Source organism: Acanthisitta chloris, unplaced genomic scaffold, assembly GCF_000695815.1.
Source record: "Acanthisitta chloris isolate BGI_N310 unplaced genomic scaffold, ASM69581v1 scaffold16728, whole genome shotgun sequence".
Classification (NCBI taxonomy): Eukaryota; Metazoa; Chordata; class Aves; order Passeriformes; family Acanthisittidae; genus Acanthisitta; species Acanthisitta chloris.
The window spans coordinates 34,611-50,560 of NW_008688825.1; the positions used below are offsets into that span (position 1 = coordinate 34,611).

The 15,950-nt window shown below is 49.1% G+C and overlaps 1 protein-coding gene across 1 annotated transcript; it reads right to left on the minus strand.

Moving 5' to 3' along the window:
• Window positions 1-342: 342 nt before the first annotated feature.
• Window positions 343-12,270, minus strand: ACSBG2 (acyl-CoA synthetase bubblegum family member 2). Its single transcript, XM_009081189.1, has 14 exons — window positions 12,131-12,270; window positions 10,020-10,099; window positions 9,215-9,456; window positions 8,717-8,805; window positions 8,022-8,142; window positions 7,434-7,514; window positions 6,735-6,884; window positions 5,639-5,815; window positions 4,865-5,046; window positions 4,354-4,587; window positions 3,471-3,688; window positions 2,121-2,260; window positions 1,018-1,264; window positions 343-455 (listed from the first exon to the last, which is right to left on the minus strand). Exons 1-14 carry the CDS (start codon window positions 12,268-12,270, stop codon window positions 343-345), a joined length of 2,214 nt encoding a protein of 737 aa, XP_009079437.1.
• Between the last annotated feature and the right edge of the window lie 3,680 nt (window positions 12,271-15,950).

The following is a 15,950-nucleotide window of genomic DNA, read 5'->3' on the forward strand; positions in this document are numbered from 1 at the left end:
GCTCCTGCTTTACATTCAGCTCAGGAAAAGAAAAACTTTGGTCAGAAGGTAACATCTCACATGGATTTAAGGTAAACGTTGTATTGCCCTTGTAAAAATGGAAATAAAAAATACAGAGCTGAGATATTTGGGAATATCTCAGCATGGAACACACAACAGGAGAACACAGGCCTCACCACACTCACCACACTGCAGTGTGAGGCCAAAACATGTACAGCGAAGCGAGGCAGAGGCTGCTTGACAGCTCAGCCTCTTCTTCCAACAGAATCCAAGGAATCCTTCCCAGGGAGCTGGGGAATTGTCCTCCTGGCTGGCTTCAGTCTCTGGCATGAAGCCTCTGCACTATGCCCGGGGTGAGGTCTCCCCTGTGGGGGTGTCCACGTCTGCGTAGAACTGAGCGATTTGAGCACTGTACTTCTTTGCCACCACAGGTCTCTTCAGCTTCATGGTTGGACCTGTGGGAAAGCAGCACACGGGTTAATGGGGAGGGAACCCCTGTGAGCACAAGTTAGTTCTGGAGGGAGAGGCAGAACATAATCCAAAACTGAAACTAATTGACTCTCCCTTCATTCCCCTGTGAATAGAAACAGCACAGCATCTCCCAGAGGTGTTTGGGCACTGAACAGCTCCCCAGGGCAGTGGTCACAGCCCCAAGGCTGACAGAGCTCCAGGAGTGTTTGCCCAATGCTCTCAGGTACAGGGGGGATTGTTGGGGTGTCTGTGCAGGGCCTGGAGTTGGACTGATGATCCCTGTGGGTCCCTCCCAACTTAGGATATTCTGTGATCATGCAAGAGGCACTGCAGAACAAGGGTCAGCACTGCTCAGCTCAGTGCTGCTGGGCAGAACTGGGAATTCATCCCAACTCATTCCACCCCTACCCCCAAACTGGCATCAAAGAGCCACAGCAAGGAAAAGCCAGGGATATCTCTATGTATTGGGCATCCTGGTTCTGTTGGTGTTTAATAGCCAAGCAAGAGGCATAGGGGGGACCCCCAAATGCCTCACCCACCACTCACCAAGCTCTCCACCAAAGAGAGAAAAGTCCTTCTCCAGCAGGACCCACTTCTGGACTTTCTGGGCATTGGAGATAGCTCTCTCATTGACTGCAGTGATGCCTTTCTGGATAGCAGCATAGACTGCCTTGTCTTTGCTGCTGATGATTTCAGAGACCTTTGTGGCCTTGCTGCCCAGCTTCTGACAGTATTCCAGAGCTTCTGGAGTGAGGTCATCTCCTGGCTCACCTGTCTCTGCATCCACATGGCACTGCAAGACAAGCCAGAACAGGTAACTTTATATTGCTGAGCACCTGATTCCCTCTGCACTAAGGAGCCTCCAGCCCCAGGATGCTGCCCAGGACACTGCCCAGGGTCCCTCCCACTCCCTGCAGCTCTCAGGCAAATCCAGGCTGCCAATGGACACTTGGGACAAAACACAGCTTGAAATCCTCAGCTCTCTGCCTGCTCAAACAGCCTCCTCAATGCCAAGGAGCAAGCAGGATCCAGAGCTCATCTGCCAGATTCCTCCTGTGCTAGCCAAAGTTTATCACTTTTTTTTCCAGATCTTTTCTGGACCACAGTTTACTTCCCTCAGCAGTGTAACAGTCTTGGAAGTCAACACACTCAGCACTCATCATGACAAGCACAGCAGGGTCACCTCCAGGGCCACCTCCAGGGCTTGGCTCAGGTCTCCTGCCCCAGAGCAAGGTTGTTGGCTCTCAGCCTCACTAATGAGCAATTACCACCATCCTGCAAAGCTCCTGCCCTGCTTGGGCTCAGACAGTCAGCACAGGCCAACAAAGCAACCCCTGACAGCTTGTTACTGCCCAGCCTGCTCTGGGAGACTGAAACAGGCAAGGAGACCACAAGGGTTTCCTTTTTCAGCCTTACTTTTAAGTCTCCTCCTCATCTCTTCTTGCACAGAAACAGCAGCAGGACTCAATTGTGTGAGCAACTGACAACTTTTCTGTGGCTACAGCTGCTCTTTGCAGCTCAGCTACAAGTCATGCTCCACTGTGCCTCCTGTCTCCAGAACCCACTGGAAGTGTGTAACAATGATCTTCCTCCCTGGAAGTGAATCTCATTCAGCAACACAGGTGGATTCCTACCCTGTTTTCCATTACCTTTATTGTCAGAAGCATAGCAAGGAATTTGGCTTTGTCTCCAACCAACATGGCATTGCTGATGATGGGAACAGCCTCTTTGACAGCATCCTCGATTGGAACAGGAGGAATGTTCTCACCTCCTGCAGTGATGATGAGCTCTGGAAAACAGTCAAATCTTGATTAAGGCTTGGAGTTTTTTCACTTCCTGCAATCTGAAATAACTCAGTAGCTCCTCTACTGGATCAAACAGTGAGTCTGTGTCCTGACATCTGGAGAAGGCAGTACACCAGGACTGGGATTGTGGTGGAATGATCCTCCCTGGAAGTGTTTAGAAACGTGTGGATGTGGTTCTTGGGGACATGGTTTAGTGGTGGCCTGGGCAGTGCTGGGTTAGTGGTTGGACCCAATGATCTTTGAGGGTTTTTTCAACCTTAATGCTGGTTCTCTGGCTCCAGCCAGGCCAGGAGAGAGGAGCTGGAGCCTTGCACAGACACAGCCCTGTCTTAATGCTCTGGAGGTGTTTTCAGCCTGGGAATGTGGGGTGAGCCCCTCAGCACCCTGTCACAGTCACCTTGGACTCTAAGGCACATGAGTTGGCCCACAAATTGTTCAGACACTGAAGTGAAAGGTGTGCTGAGGCAGCACTGGAGGTTGCAGTGTGATGCAGAACAGAGCAAACTCCTCTCTTCAGTGATCTCACATGTCTTAGAGCAGCCCTTCATGTCACCATCTCTCCCTCTGAGCACTGAAGCCTTGCATGATGCTGTGTTTGTTTGGGGTTGTTCAAAGTGGTGTGCCAAGAACCACATTGCTCCAAGCCCTTTGCACAACAATGTTAAGCTCTTATTTCCCTTGGAGGTCACCCAGCAAAACTCCTGAAACCAAGGGAGCTGCAGGTGGAACAAGCCCACGAAGCATTAACTGCTGCTGCTGAAATCAGAGCTTCCAGGGGCCACCCCTCTCCTCCCACCACATGCCATATCACATGCTCAGTGACAGGACACCCTGCAGACATGTTCATGTGGAAACTCCAGGAGAAGGATTGGAATATTCTGTGCAAGCCACAACCACACAACTAGCAGGGTCTCCCCAGGCCAGGGGAGGTCTAGGTTGCATATTGGGGAAGATTTCTTCACTGCAAAGGGTGAAAAGCCTTGGCACAGCTGCCCAGGGCAGTGGTAGAGTCACCATTCCTGGGGGGATTTAAAAGACATGTGGATATGGCAATGTGGGACATAGTTTAGTGATGGATGTGGCAGTTCTGGGGGAATGGCTTGGACTCCCAGTCCAAGGTCCTTCCCAGCCTTAAGGGCTGAGATCCCATAGTGCTGCATAACCTCAAGACAACGAAGTCAGGGGATGAGTTACCTTTAATTCTGCCTGTGATGTAGAGGAATCCATCTTTATCATGCTTGCCCAGGTCACCTGAGTGCAGCCAACCATCCTCATCGATTGCCTCTTTGGTTTTCTCCTCCATGTTCAAGTAGCCCATGAAGATGTGCCTTCCTGAGAAGCAAATCTCCCCATTGCCATCCGTGTCTGGCTTATGGATCAGGGTCCTGCAGCCTGTGACTTCCTTCCCACAGCTTAAAGAGAGCACAGACCCACAGCATTCACTTCTTTTAAGTTCATCTCAAGCAGAGATTACAGCAGCACCCTCTGAGCTGAGGAGTTTGAACAAAGCTCGGCAGCTTTTAGTACAAAGGCTTCAGCAAGGAGCTCGTGACTTAAAAGACTCATGTAAGGGAGTTAGAGGAAAAGTTGTTATTGCAGAGATCAGTGCTCACACCTGGTGTTTTCCACTCATTGTTCTCAACACCTGAGCTTTGAAAGAAAAGAATTATGTCCTTGGCAGCAAAGTTACCGTGCAGAACTGGCACTGAACGAGCCACTTGAAGCACAAGTTCAGCCTCACTGCACTGAGTCAGGTTAGAGTTACCAACCCTTCCTTCTTCCCACCAGCCTCACTCACTTCCTCCTCAGCTCCTACAGAATCCAGCTGAGTCCAATTTAAGTAGCAGATCTCTACATCTGCAAGATGTGGCCAAAGGAACTGGTTCCCCAGTGAGCTTTTACAGGCAGCAAGACTCTGGGAATAAGCTCCAAAACTGGCTCCCCAGTGAGCTTTTATGGGCAGCAAGACTCTGGGAATAAGCTCCACAGGAGAGATGGATGTGCCAAATGCAGGAGAAACCCCAAAGCAACCATTCCTGCCCAGCACACTGCTCTGCTCCCCGAAAGGTGTCCTCACCTGCCAAGCTTGAAGGCATGAGGTAGGGAGATGGTGTGAGGCCCAGAGCTCTCACTCATCCCATACAGCTCCAACACGGGAATATTCAGGCTGAGGAAGAACTCCAGGGTCTCCCTGGTGATGGGAGCAGCCCCTGTGTAGCACTTGGAGCAGCGATCCAGCCCGATGGCCTTCCGCACCTTCCTGTACACCAGGTGCTTGGCCAAGCGGAAATTCACCGGGACATCGGAATACCTGGAAGGGGAAAACGGGCACAGGGGCTCAGCCTCCAAGTAGAACTTCTCCCCTTTCCTCTTTTCATCTTCACCCTAGTTTAGTTACTTGAGTAAAACAGTTATTTCCCCCTCCAGCCCTTGCTGCTCACCCTCAGATCTGAGCGCTGTGTCTGGCTTTGCCATCCACAAATCTGGCCTGTTATGTGGGATATAATCCCTGAATGGAATATAATCCCTGATCTGATAAAGCCCTCCTAATACTCATTAACATCCCCTTAATTGTAGCTCATAATTACCCATTCATCCGTTTCAGGTTGGTCTGCAACCCAACTCCCTTGGCCCACGATGCCACTTTCCTTCGGAACGCCGATGATTTCATGCCTATGGATTTCATTTTTTCCTCCATTTTTTCCCAGACACGAGGAACTCCCAGGAAAGCAGTTGGCCTCACCTCCCGCAGGGTCTCCACCAAGCTGCCCTGAGAGAAGCAGAATTTAATGCAGTTTTAGGAGTGTTTCACTGCAGACCTCAGATCAGCACTGGCCACTAGCCAAACCTTGGGACTCTGCCATCAGTTTTGACAAATTCCTCATTTTCTGCAGTGCCACCAAAGGAAAGGAACCCCCAGGACATTCCAATGGACACTGGGAAGACTGGAAGAGTCGATGCTTCCAGTGCTGACACAGCACCAAGAATCCTTTTCTTATGACACAGATTTAACCTGGTGCCATTGTGCAATGTGGGCAGAGCAAACACAAAGCTGTTGCTCAACCAAACCATCAGATCAGGTGAGACACTCAGCAACTCCCAGTTGTCAAGTGCTGGGTTAGCTTCTCCCAGCTTGCAAGAGAGTCAAAAGGTGAAGGTCCGAGTGGCTCCACTCAAACCAACAAATCCTTCAAACAGAGCAGCTGGTCACTGGGCAAGCAAACCCAGTTAGCAAAGCTCTCAGAACCATGGGATTGGCCCATCATCCATCAAACAAGCCATCAGCCAGGCTTGTTTGAAGCACCCACCCCAGCTACATGCAGGTGGAGGAGTATAGGTTTACTAATATCTTATGTTTTTACCTTCAATGCATCTGGTTGAGCAAAGAAAACTTGCACTCCAAACGTCATGGCTGACCAGATATCTGACATCTGTGCAGCAATGTGGCTCAGGGGCAGATAACTGATCACCTGCTCCTGCCTTTCCTTGGCATCTGTCAGCATGATGAAGCGCCCAGCGGCTGCTGCTGTCCACGTCAGCTGCAACAGGAACCCACAGGGGTAAGCGATGCGACTGCCAAGCAGGCAAACATGGAATACACTCACAAAACACAACCAGCATGTCCTGTGAGCTCAGCATCAGGTGCTTGGCTTGTCCAGCTGGAGGAGACTCATCAGGGTCTGCAGCTCTGAGCTCTGCTCTCTGGGACAGACCCGAGGGAACAGCTGAGCTGTGTCAGGAGGGTTGGCATGGATATCAGGACAAGGTTCTTCCCCCAGAGGCTGTTTGGGCACTGGACCAGGTTTAGGTTGGATATCAGGACAAGGTTCTTCCCCCAGAGGCTGTTTGGGCACTGGACCAGGTTTAGGTTGGATATCAGGACAAGGTTCTTCCCCCAGAGGCTGTTTGGGCACTGGACCAGGTTTAGGTTGGATATCAGGACAAGGTTCTTCCCCCAGAGGCTGTTTGGGCACTGGACCAGGTTTAGGTTGGATATCAGGACAAGGTTCTTCCCCCAGAGGCTGTTTGGGCACTGGACCAGGTTTAGGTTGGATATCAGGACAAGGTTCTTCCCCCAGAGGCTGTTTGGGCACTGGACCAGGTTTAGGTTGGATATCAGGACAAGGTTCTTCCCCCAGAGGCTGTTTGGGCACTGGACCAGGGTTAGGTTGGATATCAGGACAAGGTTCTTCCCCCAGAGGTGTTTGGGCACTGAACAGCTCCCCAGGGCAGTGGTCACAGCCCCAAGGCTGACAGAGCTCAGAGAGAGTTTGGTCAATGCTCTCAGGCACAGGGTGGGATTGTTGGGGTGTCTGTGCAGGGCCTGGAGTTGGACTGATGATCCTTGTGTGTCCCTTCCAGCTCAGGACATTCTGTGATTCTATGTTCTCTGCCCTCCCTCAGCCCCCAGCAGAGGTCACAGCTCCTGGGACAGCAGCTGTACAGGCAGATACTCACATTGTCATGGCTGAGCATCACCCCCTTGGGCTGCCCAGTGGTCCCTGAGGTGTAGATGAGGGTACAGCACTGGTTGGGCTTCTGTGATGCAATGATCTCTTGGAGCTGAGTGTCTGGGACATCTCTGCCCAGGTCCATGAACTCCCTCCACTGTGCAGAGAAGAGAAGAGCTCAATCACTTTGCTCAATCACAGTCACATGGAAAACTAAACCCTTGCCTACACACGAAGAGAAGGAAACTGTTTCCTATGTCCAAACCTCTGGAAGAGGCTGTAAATAAGCAGTCAGCCCCACACTTTTTTCTGGCTGCCACAAGAGGCACAGGGAGATGTAGAAAGGAGCCAGACCCACTCTGAGCAGCCTACAGCTCTGTAGCAACACTGCTACTCACTGGAGTAACTGGGACTCAAAGCTGCCTGGCAAAGGTCAGTGGCTAACACCCTCCTTACCACAGGGATTATCCAGGTTTGCACAACAGTACACAGCAACTGCTCACCACAGCCAACAGCAGCTCATGGGATCTCAGCCACAGAATCCCAGAATGGGTTGGGTTGGAAGGGACCTTCAAGACCATCCCATTCCAATGGGCAGGGAAACCACCCACCAGATCTTTCAGGTCCCATGGAAGGTCAGAGGGGCATGTAACCATCAGCTGAACACAACCAGGACTAACAAGCCATGAAGATGCCCAGGACTCACCGAGTACAGGTTTGGCCTCTTCTCTTTTAGCTCTTCTCCATACTGGATAATGGCCTTCAGATGAGGTAGTTTGTGTTCAACCTGTGTTAAGAAGGGAAATGTGTGAGAAGGAGTAAATCCTGCTTGTCCCTTTGAAGCCTACCTAAGCCACCAGTTAATGTGCTCCTGCCACTTGCATTTTATGCAGAGCCAAGAGAATCCAATCTCTTACTGGAAGAGCAGAGAAACCTCACAAAAGAGTGTTATAATTTGAGCTGGGATGTTGCCAGACAACCTAGAGGATGCTCAGTTGTTCCCTTTGGCTTCTCCTATTTTAAGCTGAAGGCTTTAAGCCCCAAAGTCACCACTTAACCTCTTGTGAGACCTAGTACCAGTGACAACTCATCTGACTGGAGCAGGGAGCACACTAAGTGGGCTCAGCCAGTTCACTTCTGCTTCCAGAACCAGCATTTCCCTCAACAGGGAGCACACCAAGTGGGCTCAGCCAGTTCACCTCTGCTTCCAGAACCAGCATTTCCCTCAGGTACTGCCCTCTCACATCTGCCAACAGAATGCTGTAACCCCCAGACATTGAAAAAACATAATTACTTCTAAGATTTTCTGCAGCTGTTTCTGGTTTTCCACCACTATGATGTTAGCACTGCAGTTCTCTGCTACGTAGTGACAGGCCTCAGCAGAGTTTGTGGTGTAGATCCCAACAGCAAATCCCCTGCAAAAGGAAAGGGGAAAAAAAATAATCAGAAAAGCCAAATACAGAATTAGAGGACAAGCAGAGCCGGTGGCAAAATTCAGACCATTTCAAACTCTAACAAAGGAAGAATTTTAGGAAGAATATCCCATAAAACAGCAACAAATCATGGAGGGTTAAACTCCAAGAGCAAAGGCTCTGATTTGGGGCATGGGAAATGTCAGTGTAAGGGACCAAAGTGCCCCAGGTGGGAGGCAGAAATCAAAATCCAGGCCTGAGATTCTCTGGCATTTCCCATCATATTTTTACTCACAGTGTACGTAAGAATTCCTTTGGATTAACCTACTGCTCATCTCACTTTGGGAGCAGAAGCTGGCTAAAATAACCCAAATTATTTCTTGTCTCATTAATTCATGATGCATTGAAGAGTTTAGGTCCTAGTTTCCTTCATGAAATTCAATTTTGTTTGGGGGGTTATTTTTGTGCTTTGTTTTGTTAGGGGTTTTCAATCAAATCCTGCTTCTCACTTGGATACTGCAAGTCCTATGTGACTGCCAAAGCTGAACACACAGCAAGAGACAAGGCTCACTCTTACCCTGCAAGGATAGCTCCAATGTCAGCAATGAACCACTCTGCAGAATTAAATCCCAGGATGCCCACTCCATGGAAACGTTCCAGCCCCAGCTGGAAACAAGAGAGGAGATTACAGCAGACTTGAGTTTGCTTTGAAGAAAGCTCCAAGGTAATTTACAGACTCTGCTGCCAGCACAGCATCCAGGGAAGAGTTCATGTTCTTCTATAAGGTAATTCCCACTGAAAAACTTCCCAAGAGCTAATATAGAACCAGTTAAGTTTTTTCCCTGTGAGGGTGCTGAGACACTGGCACAGCTTGCCCAGAGCAGCTGTGGCTGCTCCATCCCTGGGAGTGTTCCAGGCCAGGTTGGACAGGGCTTGGAGCAACCTGTGCTGGTGAAAGTTGCCCTGCCCATGGCAGAGGGTGGAATAGGATAAGCTTTAAGGTCCCTCCCAACCCAACCCATTCTGATTTTATGATCCCATGAATACAAACAAGGAGAATCCAACAAAACTTTACCTTCAGAAAGCTTTTTGCTGCTTTCCAGCACTCATCATAGTACATCTTATACGTCAGCTTTGTCCACTGGCCACCCTTTTTGGATGCAAGGGCATAATAGTTACTGTATTTACTGACAGCTTCCTGGAACAGCTGGTGGACAGTCTTGGGGGGCTCACTGCCTATGCCCTGCTCATCCATCCTCAGCTTCACTTCTCCGTCCCGATGTGCTGTCCACATCTTGCAGGCAGCAGGGGAGGAGGCTGGTTGGAAAGAAAAAGTGTTCAGCACCTTAGACTTAAGAGATTTCTTGCCATAACAGGAATATAAATATAAGTACCAAGCATACAAAAGCAAATGCTGCTATATCTCTTCCCACCCCCTTGCTGGACTTTTTCTTCATGGCAAATTTGCCATACAACACCCAGGACTGAGAGATGAAGCCTCTAAAGCACTTTCTGATCATTTTTTTTGTTAAACATTTCCCATTTACATCCCCCTCTAGCCTGTTTTGTTGCCATAAATCTCCTGCACTGGTGAGGTGGCAGCTTCTTGCATCAGATACTCTATTTTTGGCTGGTTTTTTCTCTCTTAAGGAGGACTGAAGGCAGGACATTGTTACCTGCTAGATAAGCATCAGGCACTGACACTACCTATTTACTCCTTGAAGCACATTTATGCTTTAAAGTCCAAGTTCAAGACACTTCTGGACAGCCTGTCCTGCATTCTGTGTTTCTTCTGCCATCCTGATGGTTTGATAAATTCCTCTCTCATTCCAATAATAATTCTATGTGCACTACAGTAACCAGAACTTCTTTCCACTCACCTCTGAGACCACACGTGTCCTTCTGACATCTCTCCATGTTGGAATCTTTCCCTGGCTTGATGCTCTGGGGCTCAGCAGTTCTGCAAGGCAAAAGGAATGAGACTTGGATGAGCACACTCAGGGCTGCTGAGGCTTGTTCCATCACTTAATTTTACTAAGCCCTTGGATGTCGAAGTGGTTCCTGATGTTCTGCAGGTGGACTTGATTAATTGACTACCCTGCATGCCCATGGCAACAGAACAGGTCCCTCAGAGTGTGCAAGCTTTGCCTGTGCTGGTTTAGAACACATGTATGCTGTCCTAATTGCAGCTCTCATTGCAGAGGAGCTGCAGGAGAATCCATAAACACCAGAAAACAGCAATCACTTAAATCCAGAGGTCTGCTCCAGGTGCCTGAAACAGAGTCCACAGCTGGCAGGAGGAGGAGGAGGAGGAGGAGAAGGGGGGCAGGAAGGGGCACATGGATCTGGTGCTCATCTCCTGTCTGCAATATGAGTCTAACTGGGGGGAGGTCCCACAGCCTCTCTCAAGTCACCCCATGGGAAAACTCACAGAGATTTCCTGCAGAAGGTCAGGAAATTGATTTAACAGGAAATCTTGTTCTTAGGGACTCCTAATAAAGCCAGGGCATGGGGCTCCCACCAGATGTTGGTGCTGACATGCAAACAGACACATCCCATGTCCCTCAGCCATGCTCCTCCCAGCTGACACTCATCCCTTTTACTTTCAGCCCTGCAAGAGCTGCTGAAGCACCACTTGTCCACGATTGCACAACTGTGTTATTTCTCCATCCCTTTACAAGATGGACTTTCTCAGAGCCCTAAGTGTCATCATAAGGGATAAACAAGTTACATGTCCCACTTGAGAACACAAACTGGAAGACAGATCCTGTGAGATTTTGGATTTGGTCCCCAGAAGGACATCCCACCCTCCAACCAGGCAGCTGATGCTTGTTCCCCTGCTCTGGGCAATACTCTGTCTGGGTCATCACTGTAGCACTAAAGTCCAAGTTTTAGCTGATCCAAGATTATACTCCAGAGACACAAAATCTCCATCTTGCCTTGCTTAGCAGCCCTCCTGGGGCTGTTTGCCCAAGGCCATTACACAGGTGGTGTTTCTCCAGACCTGTACTGGGTGTTTGCTCTTCCCCACAGCAACATTTGGTGCACCAATTCCCAGATCAGCTAGAAGGGCTGAAAGGTACTGAACTCATTATAGCCCCAACACTCCACAGGGCAGTTCTGGGGCAAAAAGGGACCCTGACTCTTGTCCTGCACAGAAGTGAGAGCTCCTCTGGTCCCACACAAACTGCTCAGTCTAACCCATGCAGAGCTCCCACCAAGTGCCACATTTACTTCCCTTTCTACCAGAGCAGAGAGAAGACAAGTCAGCACAGTCACAGTGAGAATGTTCAGTTTACATTTGCCCTGAATTTCTAGTGAATAGTTAACTATTCCTGCTTGGGGCATATGAGAAGGTTTAAGACACAGAGAAGATCTGACATGGCTGATCCCATGTACTGTCCAGAACTGCTTCTCTGAACTAATCTGCAAACCAGAAACCAGAGCTGAGTAAATAATTTTCTTTATGTCCCCCAAAGGGATTACGAGATGTTCCTGGCTACACACTCCCTCCTCATTACTGAGAACATTTTTCAGCACAAATTAATCCTCAGTTGCAACAGTTCTGCACCATTTCTCCACCAGCTTTTATGATCAAAGCATGCAAATGACCCAGTAATATGAGCAAAAAAAAAAAAGCCCCAGCTATTTCCCTCACAGTCAATCAAGTCATCTTTTTCTCCCCCTTACGACATGTAATTCAATGCAGCCTGAAAAAAATTTAGGTAAAGAGGTTTAGTCAGCTAGATCCCATTATGCTGTGGTGAGATATAGACCCTTAAATACTAATCTGCTCTTTAGCCTCTCTGTAAATCTAAGCAGCCTCTTACTAGCAGGAATTTGGTGGAAATCACTGCATACAAACTGTCCCTGCAGAGGGAACAGCTTTGTCTCTTCCCGAAGGATTTAAATTCATCTAGATAGACATGATAGAACACAAAGTATACATAGAGGTCACAACAGATGAAATATAATGCTGAATGAGACAGACCTAGACGAAGAGTTGAGCAGAACATCATGATGATCATCATCATCCAGTGGCACCTCACAGTTCCCTTGAGGAGCTGAATTACAATAAGCTGTGGGGACCGGTTCAGCCAGTGCCATCCGTGTGTCTGACTCACACAGCATTGTCCCTGTGGAAACAGGTTTGGAAACTCAAACACAACCAAACACTACAGAAAATCAGGTCCCACTTGCTCTCGGAGCAAAGCAACCCCTAAAGAGGCAGGAAGACTTGAGCCTGCTGCATTCTCACAGAATACAGTAAAATCCTGACAGCACACTCTGTTCATTAATAAATAAATAAATAAATAAATAAAATCAACCCTAAACCTCACGGTACATCCCTTCCCACACCACAACAGCAGCTTAGAGAAAGCACCAAGAGCCAAAGCAGCTAAATCCACAAACTCTCCCACGGTGAGCTCTGCCCCATCCCCATCCCCATCCCTCAGCCTTACAGCGCATCTCTCTCCTGCAGCCTCTCCGCACCGAGCCCGACGTGGAAAAGCCTTTATTTTTAAACTAGCGCCCAGGAGGCAGATCTGGAGCATCTTATGTCATGTGCTGCTGCCTTGCAATTGGAAGCAGCTCGTCACCCCACACCGCCGCCTCTTAAGGCAGCACTGGCCCCAGCCTCGGCACATCGCGGCTTTCAGCTCCCTCCCTGAGCTCTAACAGCCTGGGACACCATCTCTCCTCCTCCAAATCTGCTTTGGATTTTTTTTTTGGTGGCTCCTCCGCTGCTTTCAGTACTTTGTCTTGGGGGTTTCCTTACCTAACAAAGCGTTCTCTAAACCTGGTTTTATTTAAGGGTAGCGTTCATCCAAAGTCTTTGATGCTTAGGAGTTGCCAGGCTGAGCTTTAATAGTTTCAAGGGATTTTCGAGCTGAGTGGAGGTGAATCTTATTATCTTTGATCTCTTTAAAAAGTGGATTTTCGGCTGCTATTTTGTAGCTGCGTTAGAAAGACTCGTTTAAGGCGGGCGATGCGAGGAGAGTGTTTGCATCAATGACGAGTGACAGGGGCAAAAGGAAAGAGCCTTTTTAGCTCAGCTTTAAGGCGGGTGATGCGAGGAGAGTGTTTGCCTCAATGACGAGTGACAGGAGCAAAAGGAAAGAGCCTTTTTAGCTCAGAAATCCAACCCAGCCACGCTGCAGCCTCCTGACAGGCTGGCAAAGCCACAATTCCCAGCCCCAGAGAGCACGTCCTGCCTTCTGCTTACTCATCAGCACAAGGACACGTCGCTGCTCACGCCACACTCTGCTACAGCCTGCGATTCACCACCAGAAAATGGTTTAATTCACAAGCAGCTGCGAGGGGGATGGCTCAAAAAAAAAAAAAAAAAAAAAAGACAAAAAAAAAAAAAAAAAAAAAAAAAAAGACAAAAAAAAATTCCAGCTCTGAAACGCAGAGATAATTGGCACATGGTGCCCAACACTCCGTTCTAGGCTGAAACACCAGAATGGTTTGTTTGGGGTGTTTTAATAAGAGCTGGGAGAAGAGAGGGGTTATCTCTGCAGAGCAGCTCTGAGCATGGAACAGCCACCCAGACCTGCCCAGCCTGGGCTTAAGTTCCCTCCCCAGCCCAAAGGAGCTCAAACCCACGTGTGGGAGAGGGTATCAGTTACCAGACTGTGTGGTGCCACCAGAGATGTCACCAACCACCTCTCTTGCTCAAGGAGAGACAGAGCACGAGACAAGGAGGAACAAACCACAGCAGCTGCCATCTGGCCTGACTCCCTTTCACAATGCTGCACCCACTTTCCATCCCAGGATCCCACGAGGAGTTCAGGGCTCCTCTGTGTCCCTGGGGAAAGCTTTTGCCTCTGCACTAATTACAGCATTTCTCTTGCAGTCTGTGCTCACTCCAGCTGTCTCCCGCACGCTCCGCGTGGCAGAGGTTGGTGGGAAGCACATTGGGCAATGTAAGGATAATGCATGCTCCGTGTGGCAGAGGTTGGTGGGAAGCACATTGGGCAATGTAAGGATAAGTTTCATCTCCCAGGGTTGAAACTGGATGATCTTTAAGGACCTTTCCAACCCAACCCATTCCATGGCTCACCAGAGCCAGGTGGAACTCTCAGGGTAGTTCATCAGGACAGGATCACAGATGATCTTCTCCTGCCCCAAGGTGTTCCCAGGGGAGTTAACACTCCCTGATATATCACAGAATCAATCAGGCTAGAAAAGACCTTTTGAGAACATCAACACCACCTTGTCAAGCAGACCATGGCACTAAGTGCCACGTCCAGTCTGTCCTTAAATGTTCTGGAACACTGAGAACAAACACCCAAACAAAAGCCTGTGGAAAGAAACCTCCCTTTTAATTAAGCCTGTGTGAGTACTTAAATCATTTACATACAAAATGTGCTGTGCTCTGAGGAAGTGCTATGTCCCAGAAGGGCTGGGAGTTGAATGATTTCGCTGGAACTGCTGCACAGCTTCACTGAGAAAACAGAATAAAGGTCTGACAGTATGCAAACTGGTGAGAGGCAACAGGACAGGAGTGAAGGTTTCATTTCTAACAGGTGCTGGACACACCTTTACCTAAAATACACACAGAGCTTCAACAACATCAGTTCATATTCAAGTGAGTGCCTGTGTTATCAGCCGTTTGACATTTCCCAGCACAGCCCTCTCAGCTTCCTGTGGCTGATTTCTTTTAACTCATAAGACACCACATCCCCTCAGCTGCAGCTTTCACTGTCCAGATCAGCTTTAGGCCATTGCTGCATTATCTCACTGCCTTTCCACATCTACACCCAAACTGAAATTTCGTCTTTTTTGTTCCTTTGTTTCCTTCAAGTGATTTATTAAGTAAGGAAACAGAAATTGAGCAACCCACTCTTCCCCTTTTAGATAAATTCCATTTTTAACAAGGGCAGTAATGAAACTTCCTGAGCACCAAAGGTCTTGTCCTTGGCAGTACCACTGACTACAGGTCATGCTGGGATATTTTCTGATGCCCTCCTGATGCTGGAGCAGAGAGAGCACGAGGACATATAACTCCAGCCTCTATGAGGATGATGAATGAGTGTCACAGCTGCAGACAAGCATCTGACTCCAACACAGCACCTTCATGGCTGTGGTGAAAAGCACCTTCAGAGCTCAGGCTGAAGAAAGCTGTACACTGACCATCACTTTGCCAGCCAGACCCAGGGCAAGGCACCAGTGTGGGCTGACTGAGAGCTGGAGGCACTTGCACCGTTCCTCAGCCACGCAGACAACCACAGAACATCATTCCAGACACAAACCCATCATTCTAGACACAGAAAATCCAGATTTCATGCAGATTGCTTCTCCAGGACCCTGGGATGTTTTAGGTGAAATCCCCAGCAAAATGACTCACCAGGAGGCTGCTCTGAGTTCCTCTTCCCTAAGCTGCTGTTTGCTTTACTACACCATCTGCACACTCGCCAGCGGGTGGGAAATCCCCTCCAGCCGAGTAGGAAAGCACAGGGATGTGTTTTCAGAGATGCATCACCTGTGTTTCTGCCAGGATCCACACATGGCACTGTATCCACTGGGAGCCCAGCCTGGCTGGGAGCTGGCACAGGAGCATCCCCAAGCACTCAGGTCACTGCGTGGAGCATCCCAAGTGTTCAAGTCACTGCATGGAGCATCCCCAAGTGCTCAGATCACATCACAAAGCATCCCAAGAGCTCAGGTCAGTGCATGGAGAATCCCAAGCACTCAGATCACCTCAAAGAGCTTCTCTGAGCACTCAGGTCACCGCGTGCTCCATCCCCAAGCACTAAGGTCACCATGTGGAGCATCCCCAAGCGCTCAGGTCACATCACAGAGCA